The sequence below is a fragment of the Lupinus angustifolius genome, chromosome LG11 (genome assembly GCF_001865875.1).
Source record: "Lupinus angustifolius cultivar Tanjil chromosome LG11, LupAngTanjil_v1.0, whole genome shotgun sequence".
Taxonomy (NCBI): domain Eukaryota; kingdom Viridiplantae; phylum Streptophyta; class Magnoliopsida; order Fabales; family Fabaceae; genus Lupinus; species Lupinus angustifolius.
The window spans coordinates 9,380,976-9,398,156 of record NC_032019.1 but is presented as its reverse complement, the minus strand read 5'-3'; the positions used below and the strand labels follow the sequence as shown (position 1 = coordinate 9,398,156).

The window sequence follows — 17,181 nt, the reverse complement described above, 5'->3', positions numbered from 1 at the left end:
TTCTTCAATTAAAGGATGGGAGAGTCGTTTTGGCATCCCCTGCAAGCTGGAATGTGAATATTGCTCATTCCAAGCTTTAAAATTAAAGTATGCAAGGGAGTATTTAGTAGAGGCTTTGTAAGGAAATATGCAATCTAGCTTGGTGTGGACATTAGAAGAAGGTGAACTACTCCATCTTGGACCTTTTCTCGAATAGAATGGCAAACAATTTCTATATGTTTTATTCTCTCATGGAAGACATGGTTGGCTGCTATGTAGATGACATATTGATTGTTACAATAGATCATGATGGGATTAACTTGAGAGACTTGGAGATCACAGAGAAGATAATTTAGCCACTTTGTTTCACATTCACCTAAAGCCAAGGCATAATATTCAACTCTTGTGGATGATCTTGACACTATTTTCTACCTTTTACTTTTTTAGGAAATGAGAGAGTCCCCAATGAAGAAGCTGAATCTAGTGAGTTAATTTCTTGTATATTATTTCTTGCAACAATCAATTCATCAACATATACAAAAAATATAGTGAAATTGTTAGTAAAATGCTTTGTGAATAATGAGTAATCAACTTTGGATTGAGTATACCTATGTTGAGTAAAGACAACAATAAGTTTGCCATTCCATTGCCTACTTGTTTGGTTTAATCCATAAAGGGATTTTTGCAATTTGCCTATGTTATGAAACTAAAATGACAACAGTGAAAGAAGAAGAGGAAATTTAGAGGCAATTTGTATTAATTTTTGTAATTGACACAAGTTGCTTTAGGGAAGGGAAGTGCAATAATAAGAAGCTAAAAGAAGAGCTCACAGACTCAATAGAAGGAAGAGACTTTCTCAATGATTTCACACCCCACATCATTACACTAGGGTCCTATTTAACGAATTCCACATAATATTTTATGTTAGGAATTCTCTCTTTCTTGCTTCTTCTGTTTTCCTGAATAGTTGGATCTCCAGCCACGTGTCCTTGCCCATGTGATGTCATTACATTTCCCCCTCCTTTAAAATTCGCCTTGTCCGCAAGATGGAAATTTGGATATAAGGCACGAAAGTTGTCATAATCTTCCCAAGTGGCTTTGTTAGGAGGTAAGTGCTGCCATTGAACCAAGAGTTGAGGTGTGTGTTGCCCATGATATAATGCTAGAATTTGGCCATTGCCTCAGTAATGGCATACAATTCACGAACACATGCTGACTGTTTCTGCATAGAAGGATTGAGTTTCTTCGAAAAATAAGAAATGGGATGTTTGTCTTGGCTAAGGATAGCTTCTATGCTTGTACCAGATGCGTTAGTTTCGAGTACAAATGGCACCTTTCAAGTTATTAAAAGTTGTTGTGGCAGAGTCATCCCACGGATAAGAATCCTTCTTCAGTAAGGCGGTTAAGGGTGAAGAAATAGTAGCATAGCTTTTGATAAAGCGCCGATAATATCCTGATAAACCCATGAATCCGCGAAGCAGTTTCAAGGTGCTTGGAACAGGCCAATCAACAATTGCTTGAATTTTAGAGTTATCTATATGAACACCCTGATTGGAAATGGTGTGGCCCAAGTAATTAACAATAGTAAGCCAAAACAACACTTTAACAATTTGGCAAATAAAGAGTGATTGCGCAGCAATTAGAAAACTTCCTGCAGATGGTTTACATGAGATGTCCAACAAGGGCTATAAATCAAGATATCGTCAAAAAAAAACCAACATTGATTTTCGAAGTTGAGCTTGAAAAACAACATTCATCAAACTCTGAAATGATGCAGGCGCATTGGACAAACCAAATGGCATCATTAACCATTCGTATAGCTCATTATGTGTTTGAAATGCGGTTTTGTGTCTATCTTCTGACTTGACTAGAATTTGATATTATCCTGAACGAAGGTCCAACTTGGAAAAATATTGAGCTCCACATAATTCGTCAAGTAGTTCATCCACAATTGGGATAGGGAAACTGTCCTTTATAGTAATAACGTTTAGTGCCCTGTAATCTGTACAAAAACGCTAGGAACCATCCTTTTTCTTGACAAGGAGCACATGAGATGAAAACAGGCTATTGCTAGGCTGTATAATGCCTTGAGCCAACATATCTTTCACCATAATTTCAATTTGTGCCTTCTAACTATGAGGGTAGCGGTATGGGCGTACCTTGACAGGATTACCGCCCTTTAGTAAGGGAATACCATGATCTTGAAAACGGGCAAGGGGTAATCCTTTTGGTTCTGCAAACAAATCCAGAAAATTACTAAGGAGTGAGGCTATTTCTAGATGTAAGTCAGGTGGTAATGTAGTTTCATGGGGAAGAATGTGTTGAAATTGTAATGCATATGATGCTAGAATAGCATGTGTATGCTGCATACGCTTTATGTGGTGGAATTGAGCCTGAGTAGGACCTGTCATTTTTTCCCCATATAGCGTAATGAAATTGTCCTGGATGTAAAACATGATGGATAGTTATTGTAATCATCAATGTGTGGGCCTAGTGTTTTCAGCCAGGGAGCTCCCAGTACTAAATCAGCACCTGTGATGGGTAGTAAGTACACTGGTAACTGCAAGTGATGGCCCTAAATGGTGATAGGCAGATCAACTATAAAACCTTGTGAAGTCAAGGAGTTACCATTACCCACCAGAACTTGGAAGTGGTCATTATCCTGGATTGGCAATTTCAAACATTGGGCAATGCGTGGTTGGAGGAAATTGTCAGAACTTCCACTATCTAGGAGAATGCTGACTTGAATGCCTTGAATAGTCCCATGAAAACGCATTGTTCCAGCACCCTGAGATCCATTTAGCACATTAAAGGACAAGTGATGTTCAAAAACTGGTAGGAGGTCAAAATCGGTGGTTGTAGATTCAGGTGTTTCAGTGAATTGAGGGTGGTCATCAAGGTTCTCAATTTGTAGTAACAAGTAGTGTCTATTTGGACATTTGTATGTTAGGGAGAACTTGTCATCACAGTAGTAGCACAGGCCTTTTTCACGTCTCAATTGCATTTCAGCTTTGGTAATGTGTTTGATAGGGTTGGATTTGGATGTAGTGTTTGTAGGTTTTATTGGCGGGGTAGGTAGTAAGGGAGGTAAGGTTGAGGGTCTAATGGGTAACAAAAGAAATATGGTCTCTATGTTACTGGTTCATTTTGTTTAGGAGTGGTGGAAAGGTACTTTTCTTCAAAAAGTTTACCTAGAGCAACGGCTTTTGATAGAGACAATGGAGATTGGGCGATGACCTCTCATTTAATATAAGGGATTAAGCCACTGATAAAACAGTCTAGGAGTGCTTCAGGGCTAAGACCATCTACTCTATTTGCCAAGACAGTGACGGCAGAGTAATATTCTGCGACTGTGGAAGTTTGAGTAAGTTTAAAAAGGGCAGGACGTGAGGATTCAAACTCTGATGAGCCAAATTCCATTTCCAAGGCACGTGTGAACCTAGCCCAGGATTGAAATGGTTGAGTGCACGAGAGCATTTGAAACCATAGGACCACGTCTTTTTCCATATGAACCGCAACAATAATTAAACGTTGGTTATCAAGTGTGGAGTAATAATCAAAGAACTGTTCAGCCTTGAATATCCAGTTTCTAACTTCAGAACCATCAAATCTGGGAAAATCAAGTTTAACATTCCGTACCTGAAACAGTAGTAGGGATGAGCTGCCGGTGTGACTGGTGTTGCCTGAAGCATGTAGAAGTGTCATCTAATTCTCCACCCGATCAAAACGTGCGTGGTCTAGGTGTCGTTCGTGCATATAATTATTGTGTCATTTGTCAGATTCCTGACGAAATTGTTGTAATGCAGCAGTAATCTCTCTGATTGCGGATTCCAACCCTTTCAACCGAGTGTTCTCAGCCATGAGTAAGCAATGAAAATACCAAATGTTATGAAACTAAAATGACAACAATGAAAGAAGAAGAGGAAGAGGAAATTTGTATTAATTTCTGTAACTGATACAAGTTGCTTTAGGGAAGGGAAGTGCAATAATAAGAAGTTAAAAGAAGAGCTCACAGGCTCAATAGAAGGAAGAGACTGTCTCAATGGTTTCACACCCCACATCATTACACTAGGGTCCTATTTAACAAATTCCACAGAATATTTTCTGTTAGGAATTCTCTCTCTCTTGCTTCTTCTATTTTCCTGAATAGCTGGATCTCCAACCACATGTCCTTGGCCATGTGATGTCATTAAAGCATACTAATTCAGAATTGTACATATACACATCTTCTAGGAGATCTCTGTGTAACAAAGTTGTGTTCACATCCATTTGGTGAATTACCATAATGTTATGCTTAGTCAAAAAAGATGGAGTTAAGGACATTAAATAATTATAACCATGTAGGAGAGAATGGGTAATTTTCACTCTTATGGATCTCCTAAGGTTTAGGGTATTAACCATAGGAGCGACAGGTTCACCACTTTGATCAGGGTCAAGTTGAATCTGTTCTACATCATTTGTCGTTGTATCAGTAAAGCATGTATGATAATCAAGAAAATGATCAATGTTAATAAAAGATGAAGTAGGCAAAGAGAAATCATTTGCATCTTTATGAATATTTGCATAAGTATGTAAAGGGAAGGAATATTCATAGAAATACACATTTCTTGACAGAAAAGTTTCTCTAGATTTTAAGTCAAAAACTATATATCTCTTTGTCCCAGTTTTAAATCCAAGGATACACACTTTCTTGATCTAGGATCAAGTTTCTTTATGTGTCCAATAAGAATGGAAGAAAAGCATAAACAACCAAATACCTTGAGCATCATATGATTGGGATCATGTTTGAATAGAACTTGATATGGTGATTTTTGAGACAAGAAAAGACTAGGTTGTCTATTAATGAGAAAAACAACATGCATGAGAGCAAAATTCCAAAATCTTTTAGGCAGGGAAGATTGAAAAAGTAAGGATCTCGCCACATCCAATATATGTTGATGTTTAATTTTCTTTCAACAATCCCATTTTATTGGGGAGTTTCAACAAATGTGGTTTGGTGCAAGATTCCCTTAGAGCCATAGAAATCAAGGAGCTTAAATTCGAGTCCATTGTATGTCCTTATGCATTTGATTTTAATCTCAAATCGAGTTTCTACAAAATTCACAAAGTTATTCAAAAGGACAGAGGACTCAGATTTAAGTTCCATAAAATAAATCCATGTATGTCTAGACTTATCATCAACTATGGTAAAAAGTACCCATGTCCGAAAGTGGAGGGGACAAAAAAAGACCATATATATCAACATGAACAATATAAATAATATTCATAGATTCAAAAGTACTATATTGAAAATGTATTTCCTTTAGTTTAGCATAAAAGCATACATCACTAGGATCTTTATTAGCTTTAGTATGAATGAAGGGAAACTGTTTAATTTGCTCACAACATCCAATTTTGTTTAATTTGCTCACAACATCCAATTTTGCATTAGATAAATGGCCTAATCTCCTATCCCAAACATCATTGTTGTAAGTATTAAAATGGTTTATAGATGAAGGAGCATCAATGATCAAAGTATTACTACTAATAGCATATAGACATTTCCTAATTTAGTTGCACCAATCATCTTCAATGTATGCTGCTCCTGAATTTGACAATTCGTTTTTAGAGTATTAACTTGCTATCCAGAGCATATGTTAGTTTGGAAACATATACTATGTTGAAATTGGAACTAGGTATGTATAAATAAAATTTGAGATAAAAGTGGTTAGAGAATAACACAATGTCTGAGATTGAGGTTAAAACTTCACTTCCATCAGGGAGCTTAACATGGCTGAATGGAATTTGTTTAAAAGATTGAAATTCTGACATTGAATAATACACATGATCAGTGACACCAGTGTCAAGAATCCAATCTTTTGAAGCTAATGAGTAAAGTGAAGTGTAGAGATTACCTCGTGTGTTTGTGCTAATTTGATTGGTAGTGTGTAGAGATTGATTGTTGTTATTGCCATTTTGCTTCATCAAAGTCAGTATACCTTGTTGTTGGTCCAAGGTAAAAGGCATTTTATCTGGTTCCTTCTTATTCGTGTGCTCAATCTTGGAATGATCATCTTCATTATTGTCCTCCAAGCATGTGATAATGTTGATATTGTTGTTATTCTTGTAACTCAAGGGAAATCCATGTTTCTTATAACACACATAAATTATGTGTCATGTTCTATTGTAGAAAGTGCAGAGCCTAGTGTTGCCCCTCTACCAAAAGAGCTTCTTCCTCTATTTCAATTGCTAGTGTCAAAAACTCTAAATCCCCTTCCTCGGGTTCTTCCTATAGCATATTATTCATTTGTATTGCTGGTTAGGATCTTGGATTTCTCATATGGTGTGTTCATTTGCCTCTATTGTTGCATCTATAGGGAAAAATGCCTTGTTTATACTTGGTAAGGGCTCCATGAGCATGATTCGGGACCTCACGACAGAATATTGCTCATTGAGCCCCTTTAAAAATTTAATCACATTGCCATTTTCTCTATAAGATTTTATCATAGGTACCAAAACGAAGTGGCATATGATCTCAAACAAGCAAGAAGGTATAGGCCTATAATTATCATGTTCTTACCATAGGCTCTTTAATTGAGTGTAATAAGCATCGATAGAAACATTACCTTAATTCATACCATAAAGTTCTTCTTATAGCTCACAAATGCAAAAAAAAACACCCCCTTGATAGTGTTGAAAGAATTTTCTTGCTAATTATTGAGGCAAGTTTTTGATTAACTTATTTAATGATCGGTCGATTCATTGCTCACCATCTCGACTTTGTTGGAATAAATTACAACGCAAGCATAATGGTTTCAAGAATGTTCGTTTAATCAAAAACTTAGCTTTATTGAATTATTAACAATTTCATACCATCTCGGCTTTGTTGGATTAATTCCAATGCCAGTATAATGGTATGAATTTAGTAAATTAATACAAGTGATAATGAATGATATTTATTTTTGTTTTCCTTTATTAACCGAACTACTTCCTCTATGGAAGGTTGGTAAAGAATAAATAAATAAAGCAATAAATGAATGTTAGTTGCAGAATTTAAATGAAAAAATAAATGTTAGTTGCGGAAAATAAATGACAGAAAATAAAAATTCGTAGTTAGATCACTCATTATAACTGTGTAATTTTCCTTTTCATGAAGACACAATTTAGGAATTAAATTGCACTTTGATTCAAAGTTTCTTTATTTGTCAACAAATAAAATTTATAAGTTAAAACTTTATTATTCTACATTTGCATCTCTTTCAAGATTCCATTGTAGTATAGTATAGAGTTATGTCGAACCACAATGAATTGCCTAATAGAAATGTACTCATACTTTGTATCTTTTATCAAAAGTAATAAAGTAACAATTAAAGTTGTTTTTGTGATTTTATGAACTAAGAAATATGAAAAAGTAAAGAACTAACTATCTAAAAATTCAAGAATGGAAAAATTGATTTGAAAGATGGAATTATTTCTTGACTCAAATGATTTTGAAAACATTACAAGTTATGTGTTATACTTTCGGTTAATTCCACACACCATTTCTAAATCCTTCATCTAATGTCCTAGTATGATAAGATGATTTTCAAACCTTATGTAGTACACTAAACAATAGTTAAGTGCCACTCGTCGGAGTAGGTTGTCACACCCTACTTCAGGCTCCATTAACATCACTTAGCCTTGAACATAAGTTGTTTAAAATAGATGCTTGATATGGCAAGTGAACTAAGGTGTAGGTTATAATTTTTAGTTCACTTGTCAACACTTTAAGAAGAAGCATTTTTAGATCTTTAAATCAAGTATTAGGTGATCAAGCTAAAACCGCATTAAGAACTTCTTACAGAATCAAAACTTAACCAAAAAGTAATAACTTGAATGTATTGAAATCAAAATATGATACAAATGAAGAGAAGAAATAATCTTACACCATAATTCAAATCAATATGTAGGAGCATGAACCATCTATCCAAGGATGAAATGCTTTTGATTCCAAATGAGGTTACAAAGTCATGTTTTTGCACCTCATTTGCCAACTCCATTCCCTTTGAATTTCTATGAACTAAAAGCCTAAGGACACTCTAAAAAGAGAGATAACCGAAATGGGAAGAAGAGAAATTTATAAAGTATTTAAAATTATTGCAATATGTAAATATGAAAGAATGGGTGTGCCTTTTATAGGAAAAGTGCAGGCCGCTTAGCCCTCCTTTTTGGTCGCTTAGCTCCCTGTCTGGTACACCCAAGCTGGTGAGTCAGAAGTGTGTCCCATCTTGACCAACTGGATTTGACAGCCTATTATGGGCTAGACTACATGCATGATGACACCTCCTACTTGTTTGTCTCATGCATGAGGTCATAAACTTGGTCTAGAAGTTAGCTTTGGCTGGTTGCTTGGCTTGTGACATCATTCATGATATAGTAATTCTTCTAGGCCAAGCAACCATTTTTATGGTAGGCTAGACGCTTAGCTCACCTGGTCCCATGTTGAGCTGCCTGCTTGAGCAGCTTGACTGACCTGGTCCCACGTTCAGCTGCCTACTTGAGTAGTTGGCTGACCTGGTCAAACGCTCAGCTGCCTGCTTGAGTAGCCTGGTCTGATCTGGTGCGCGCTCAGCTGCCTGCTTGAGCAGCTTGGCTGGCCTGGTCTACGCTCATTTGTCTGCTTGAGCAGTCTGCCTGACCTGGCCTAGTGCTTGGTTGGACAACTTTGTGCTTGGCTGGACAGCTTTGTAAGCAACTTTTCTTTGACTTTAATTTCTTCCAACCAAGACTAAGTTGCTTAGTCATGCTTAAGTATAAGCATCTACTTTACCATGCTTAGTTTTAAGCACACATGTGTAATGTACTTTGGCTTGATTTCTTCAAGGTGAAGCAAACTTTCTTTCTTGAAGCCTAAGAATTCTTTTTGGTCCAATTTCCTACGAAACTCAAAGAAAACTTGGACAAGAGTTGATCAAAAGTTATGTTATTCAAACACACAAAATTTATCTAATTTTTTTTTAATTAAGTTGGTTTTCACATTTTTGGCACTTATCAGATAATATCTTTCTTTGAGATCATTATAGACTTCATATGCAGTTTCCAACCATAGAACACTTTGGGCAATAGAAGAGTTTAGGGTCTGATTTATCCATGACAAAACAAGGGTCTTGCAATTGTCCTATGCCGAAAAGAGAGGCTCGCCAGGTGAAGGTTTGGGAAAGGTGCCATTGATGAATAAGAGTTTGTTCTTGGTTTTCAATGCCATGGACATGACTTTTAACCAAGAATGGAAGTTTCCTCCACCCAGTGAGACAGATACCAACATAGATCCAGGGTTTTCATTTGGATGTATAAAGAAGGGACTTAATTGATCACTCAACGGGTTTGTGGTCATGTTGAATGAAAGAAGGAAAGAAATGGATGTGGAGAAGAAGGGAAAGAGTATAGCGGAACAGAGCTTTATGTGTTACAACTCTGATACCATCTCAAGAAGGTGCCATACATGAATAAAAGAGTATTGAAAAATGGGAACAATTGAAAGGTGGTGAACTTACACCTTTAGTTCCATATCCTGAAAATAAGAGGATGAAGGATAAGGAAGATGAAGAATGAATCTTCTGAATAATACCTATGCGTAATTTTGTTATTGAAACTTAATGAATGAATAAGGGTACAAAGATGGGTATTTATACAAAAGGGAAACAAAGCCAAAAAAGGAAAAGTAACTAACTAAAACTTTCTGAAAAACAAAATAACTAACAAACCTAAATAAACAGAAAATAATATCTAAAAATAGTAAGAATAAAAAATTTGTAACCAATGCATTCCTTTCTTCAATTAAAGGATGAGAAAGGTGTTTTGATAGTAGTGATTACAAATTTCTAACCACATAGTAATTTATCATAAAATTGCATTTTCATATTGTGAAAAGCAATATCATGAACCTATGATACACACACCAAATATAAAATTGGATGAGGTTTTATATAGAGTTTAATTCATTTAACGGATTAAATTATCTGATCGAATCAGACAACATTATATACAAGTAATAATTATATATAATTATATAAATATATAAATAGTGTAATTAATCATTATTACTAGTCTTAAGATTAAATATAGCTTGTAATTTTCATACTTAAAACCAATGTGTTTTAGTGTTTTACAGGAAGGTTTGAAGTGAGATTCTCCTTTCCATAATAGCATGGTGGTAGGATTATTGTGACTACAACTTATTTATTTATAATTATAAATAACCAATTCTATTTTTTATTTTTATAAGTAAAAGATATGGGTAAACATTTCAAAGTAATAATTGTCTTACCCATATATTTTTCAATTTCTACTATTTTTTTTTTTTTTGTAAGAGTTAAAATTCAGATAGAAAATGGTAGTAAATTATTCCAAACATACATATTCTGTCACTTTATAGAAATTTGAGATGATATGCTTCTCTGCGCCAGGTATTATTCCAAACATGAACCATCATTGTGGCTTGTGATACAAATGTTGCATAAAACAAACCAACATTATTAATATTATTATTATTATTATTATTATTATTATTATTATTATTATTATTATTATTATTATTATTATTATTATTATTATTATTATTATTATTATTATTATTATTGGCATAGCTTAAGAAACTCCATACAAAGAGTTTGTCCATGATAACTCTCTTCACTCAAAATGGCGTAACTTCACTTCTATTGAAGAAGAGACCTGAAGAACTACCATTAGGTAACAAAGCAAGCCTCACAACACATTCGGCACCTTCATCTGGAGTGAAATTCCCAGTATTGTGGCTAAGATCTGATTTCACATGGCCAGGGCAAAGAGCATTAACACAGAAAGATGGATACTTTTTTGCTAAGATTCTTGTGTAAGCATTCAATGCTGCTTTTGAGACAGTATATGCAGATAGATGGGTAGGCCAACCTTTGGTTTTCAAGGAACCCTCTTTATAATCTTCGAGAAACTGATTCACAATGTCATTTATCTTTTCTGTTGTGAGGCTTTCAATATCACTGAGAACTTCTTTAGCCCTTCCATCTGGTATAAACTGTAACAAAGATAAAAAATGAACATTATATAAGTCCTAGTTCGGATCCATGTCACTTCATTTCTCTTTACTTTATGCAATTCAAGATCATCTTTACTTTTTCCATGAAAATCTTTAAAAAATCATCAAATAGGCCATCATATGTTACCCTCATTTTTTACATTTCATTAAGAAATTAAAAAATCCATAATCATTAATTAGGCTTCATAGTGAGATTAAAATTAAGTTTGTAGGATCCATATAAACTCTTCAATAGCTATTTGGCTATGCAACTATTGTACACATTTAAATATACTTGTTATCTTTTCTTCATTACTTCATTATGAGATCCTCTTGTAGGCCATGAGTGCAATTTTTATTACCGTGGGGCAAACAATATTAAGTATAAGACTAATATATACACAAAAAATCAATGGTATGCACCACTGTATATAAAGGTATCAAGGGCGATCGATTTTAAGTATAAGAGTAATATATACAAAAAAAATTGAGGGTGTTTGCAACTGTAATATATGAGCTTGGAAAGAAATACTCTCCCTATGAAATAATAAACTTGCTCACATGAATTGACAGAATGAACAAAACAGTTAAACTATTGACTTGGATAAAATTGGTTATAACACTAATAATAACATGTACCTCTAAGCATCCCACGATGGCAGAAACATTAACAATTCTTGGAGAGTCTGAGAGTTGAAGAAGAGGGATAAGTGCTTCAGATATTTCTTTGGGTCCATAGTAGTTTGTTTTAATAGTTGGTTCAACTGTTTGGTCATCTTCCTTTAGTATGTTACTCCAATCAAAACCATGAGGACCTTTTTCCTGTAGAAAGAAGAGGAAAAAAACATGATGATTAGTTCTTTTAATGGATTGAATTGAGAAAAATCTAAAACATAGCATCCAACAAACTTGCCTTCTTGATTAATCTTTACAAACAAACTCCCTTTGATACTAAGGGAGCATAGAGGTGTTAAAATGGGTCGGGCTGGTTGGATCGGACCGTCAAAGTCCGAATATTTATAGCATTTGGGTATTATTTTAGATATTTTTCATTGAATACAAGCTTCTTAGCCCGGCCTGATCGGATTATTTTAAAACCGGGCTCGAGCTGAACTTACCCGGGCGACTTCAGACTACCCATTTTTCCTTATTTTTTTAAACTTTTTTGGGACCTTTACTTTGGTAATAAGCCTTAAGTAAAAATTATCTTACAAAATAACTTATAATAAAAATATATACTAAATATTGTGTTATGAACTTTGAATAACAAATATATTAATGTCTATAACATAAATATTTATAAATTACAATAATGTTATAAAGTTAAGTATTATATTATTTTCTCATTTTGCATAATATTTTTTTAAGCATAATAACAAAATAGTGTATCAAATCAAATAAGAAGACGTTAAACCTTATACATTCAACTTTTCATTTTTTAATTATGTATTTAATTGATTTAATTTCTACAACAAAAATATAATAAAGAAAATAATTTTTACAACAAAACTAAAAGACTAACATAATTGTTTGACATATAGAATTTTTTCCAAACTTGAGTCTTTATTACCATTAATATAAACCAATGTGATAATATATTGATATTATCCAAATGTTTATATATTAAACTGAAGTTACAAATTATATTATATTAGAGAGTGAGATTTAGTATGTGTTATGTTAAAAATCATATACGTGAACTTGAACATCACATCTTAACTCAAAACACAAGACATTAGATCTATAAGTTTGGTTGGTTGTAGTGGATATAACAAGTGGTAGGTTAAAAAAGTTATACATTAATATCAAATATTACATATATATTTGAAATACATGTTGAAATTTAAATAAATATTTTCAGTGTTATGCGGGCCGGTCCGCCACAGCCCACCACAATCAGCTTAAGGTGGATTTGAGTTACAGTTTAATATACATAAATTGTAGGGTTTTTAGCCCAAAGGTTTAGCCTGATCTCAATGTGGGCTAACCCAAATCCGTTTAGGTAGTCTTTTTTCACAACTCTAAGGGAGCCCAAGACATATTAATTGTTTCTCTGTGGGTAACTGACATGAATATGCAAATGTTACACCGGTTTTCATTCGATTGTTGGTAGCCTTACCAATTGAATATAAATAAAAACTTTTGAGTTTAATCATTTTGCTAAACAAATATTTTCACACTAGATAATGATTGTGATATTAAAAATATTTTGAGTTATATTATAAAATTATATTTTGAGTAATATTATAAAAAAAATCAGACGACAAATCAGTAGAGGTGAATCGTTGATTGATTATTTGGTTAGTCATTAATGAAATATGTTCTTTAGTGTTAAAATATAAATTAATCTTTTATATTTTGAGATTTCATCACTATGGTATAATATCATCACCAAGATTTTTATGTCTAATCTTACATTTGTAAGCATCGAATATCTGAATTATTTGCATTAATAATTAATGTGTTTGATACAAAAATATTTTTTTTTAGAGAAACATATGCATGTAAAAGTCCTTTACAATATTATTGAATCATTAACCATTAAATAAAAATGATATAAATAAATAATAGATGATGTAATGAATGCATATAAATTTTATAATATATTCTAATTTCTAATGATATAGATTTTATATATGTCGGTATTACAACTAAAATTTATGAATTTGCCGATCAACTACTATGGTGGCTCGCAAGAATAATGATATTTCATACTAAATGCTTCTACAAATAGCCTCCAACCAAATTCTCGTACTCCACAAGAAAATGATATATGTCACTTACAAAACATGTTATTAATAAATAATTAAAATATCAATTTATGACATATATCACTTTATTATCGATAAGAGAATATATCATTTTCCTACGACATTAATGTCCATCTCATCCCTTGAGCTAACCCTACTTGACATGTGACATTTTTTATGTGAAATTTTAAATCGTAATCTCTTAGACCCCTTTAAGATAATCATTTTGAAAGAGTAAAATTTTACATTTGAGATCTAAATTGCAAATCTCCTGAAGTACAAAGACCATGAATGAATCCAAAATGCTATTGGTACATGTGATCAGTTATAACCTTCAAAGGAAAATAAACGTAAGTGGATTAAAGAACATACCTCAAGATCTGAAGCAGCTAAAGCAACATCATCTACCACTATTGAACTAATCCCTGCATTATTTACCTTAATAACAAAATGCATATTTCAAATACTCAGTACCCATTATTTTGTATTTTAAGAAACAACAATTAAGCATAAAAGTGGAAAACCCATAACTAAAAAATGCTAGAGAATATTAATATTGTTACCAATATATCAAGTTTTCCAAATTGTGCAGTGATGAAATCTACAAGGGGTGGAATAGTAGCAGGATCTGTTACATCAAGGTGATGAAAAACCACATGGTCTTTGAGACCAAGTTCGTTCAATTTTTGAACAGCTTCAAGACCCCTTTTATGGTCTCTAGCTGTTAGCACCACTGTGACCCCATTAGAGGCTAGTAGCTTGCATGTGGATAAGCCTATGCCCTTATTTCCTCCTGTAACAACAGCATATCTACAACAAAGAAATTCAAAAGGTTTATGTTAAAGAAGAAAGAGATGTTATGGGGCATATAGACATAAAAAATAAGTGGCTACCTTTTTGTTGATTCTGCCATTTTGTTGATGAAACAGTGATGTTAATTGATAACTCAGGGTATAATATATATATATATATATATATATATGAGTCTAATATTGGATCTAGAATGGTCTATGAGATTATGACAGCAGGAATTCTAGGAAAGTTATCATCATAAGGGATGAGGTTACAATATATGGATTTAAGTTAGAGTGTAATATATATACACCGATTATTTATACACAATTAGTATATTATTCACCATTCATTTATATTACTTATTTAAAAGTCAACAATGATAACATATGAATGACATAGTGACAATGTAAAAATCTCTTACATTGTAAGTGTATGCATCTTTTTTTCTTTAATTTATATAATTATGGTTAATAATAAATGATATAGTAGATGAATTTAATGTAGTTCAGAATTTCAATAAAACCATCAAAAAGGATTTTATAGTTTTACCAACCACGGTAGAAAGGGATATGATTTTAACCAATCAGGTGTGGATTTAGCATTTAAAATTAGGCCTTTTCATCTACCACAGAAACATTGCACCTTGTCATAATGCAAAATATTTTTAAGAAAATAACGTTGTATACTAATATATTTAAGATATTTATTGAGAGAGATAATCATCAAAGGGATTAATTCCTTACGCAAAAAGATGAGGGGATATTCTTGATAATACCCAAAAAATATGAATAGTAATAAATTTTTCTTCTTCTAAAAGTAACATAGACTCTAATCATAATCACTAATTTGTAGTGATTACAAGTTTCTAACCACAGTAATTGTTCATAAATTGCATTTTCATATTGTGGAAAGCAATATTATGAATTTATGTTACACAAACCTGATATAAAATTGGATGAGGTTTTATATAGGGCTAGTTTTAACCCATTAAATCATTTTATTAAATAAAACAACATTATATACTAGTAATGATTATATATATAGATCTTATTGCAACATTGCAGACACATTTCATTTATACATTGTGTCAATCATAGAGCAAAGTTTAGGTATGTGGTTGAGGTGTAAAATTAAACAGAACAAATCATAGACACCATGGTAAAATTGACAATTACAAATTACTCCATTTTGAAGCCGAAAATAATGAATAGACATTCTTACAATGATTTATATGTTAATATGGAGAAGTATTATGCGAGATATCATAATTAACAACGGTCATTAAACATTGTTTTCTTGAATGATGCTATTAAAAATGAGGTGGAAGAATATCAATAACGCACAATAAAGCAAGCACTGTCAAATTGAGTAGGTGGATACAAGTTTAACAACACAGTATTGCAAAAAACAATGTTGAACATAAGTGATGTTAGCGCTGACTTGAATAAGTTCTATTTAATAGCTTGTAATTTATAGAAAGCGTTGTTAATATACATTTATTTCACAACACATGATTAACAAAGCGATGTTGAAGATGACACAATAACAACGTTTTCTTAAATATGCGTTGTTGCTTGTATATGACGTTTTACATATCAGAAAAATTAACGGTGAAGTGCTTTATGCGTCTCTTCGTTTCTATGCAAATTCTTTGTTTTCATAGAAAAATTAATTGGTTGCACAATTGTCAAGGACGACGATAATGATTATCTTTCTACTTGAATCTATAAATGTTGTGGTTCACTCCTTATTTTTTAATATGTGTTGTTCTGTTTCATCAGTAAATGTAAATGTGTTGTTAAAAATGAATAGAAAAAGATATTCCAAAAAAAGAATGTGTATATCAATATTGCAATAATTTTTAATCTTTATATTTAATTTCTTCGAGCAAATATTTGAATATAATTTTGCAATAGGAAACTCTAATTTTTAATTTTTGTTTTTCAACAATTCTTAACGGCTAAAAGAGATGATGACTCAGATGACTCGGACTATATGTAATATCTTAATTATATTATTAACTTGGGAAATGATTTCTTCCGTCGGACACTTTGAATAAATTATTTTGTTAATTTCTTTTTTGTTTTTTAATTTATCATGAACATTTTATATTGACAGTATTTTGGCAATAATTAATGTATTTTAGCAACAACAAACTTTGACACTTTTAATGAAGAATGAACAATTATTTTGAATGTTAATTTCTATTTTATTGATATTTATTTGGATAGTTGTATTTTGGTAGTTCCATATCAATAAACATAGTAAAAAAATTAACAATACTTAATGTTTAATATTTTTTGGATACTTTGGCAACATTTTTTTTTGCGGCAACATTCAATAACCTAAAGTAACATTGTAATATGGCAATCATTGTTAATATAATATGTTAATTTAATAGCGTAACTTCAAGAAATCGATGTTAATTTAAATTCATTAGCAACGCAAATTTAAGAATACATTGTTAAATTGAATGTTGCGTTAAGAAATGACTTGAATGAGTTCTGTTTAACAACGCATAATTAAGATAACATTGTTAATTAGAATCTATTCAACAACGTAAGTGTAAGAAAACACTGTTAATTTGGATGTTAAATTAAGCGCTAGCTTGAATAAGTTCAGTTTAAC

At 32.4% G+C, this 17,181-nt stretch overlaps 1 protein-coding gene across 1 annotated transcript in view; it reads right to left on the bottom strand.

Moving 5' to 3' along the window:
• LOC109361379 ((+)-neomenthol dehydrogenase-like) overlaps positions 1–14,753 on the bottom strand; it is a 38,284-nt gene extending 23,531 nt beyond the window's left edge. The window contains exons 1-5 of the mRNA XM_019606879.1: positions 14,652–14,753; positions 14,322–14,568; positions 14,131–14,196; positions 11,648–11,830; positions 10,623–11,008 (exon numbers count right to left, since the gene is read on the bottom strand). Of these exons, the coding sequence (XP_019462424.1) occupies positions 10,631–11,008; positions 11,648–11,830; positions 14,131–14,196; positions 14,322–14,568; positions 14,652–14,671 (894 nt within the window). The 5' untranslated portion in view covers positions 14,672–14,753 and the 3' untranslated portion in view covers positions 10,623–10,630. The remainder of the gene's footprint in view (positions 1–10,622; positions 11,009–11,647; positions 11,831–14,130; positions 14,197–14,321; positions 14,569–14,651) is intronic.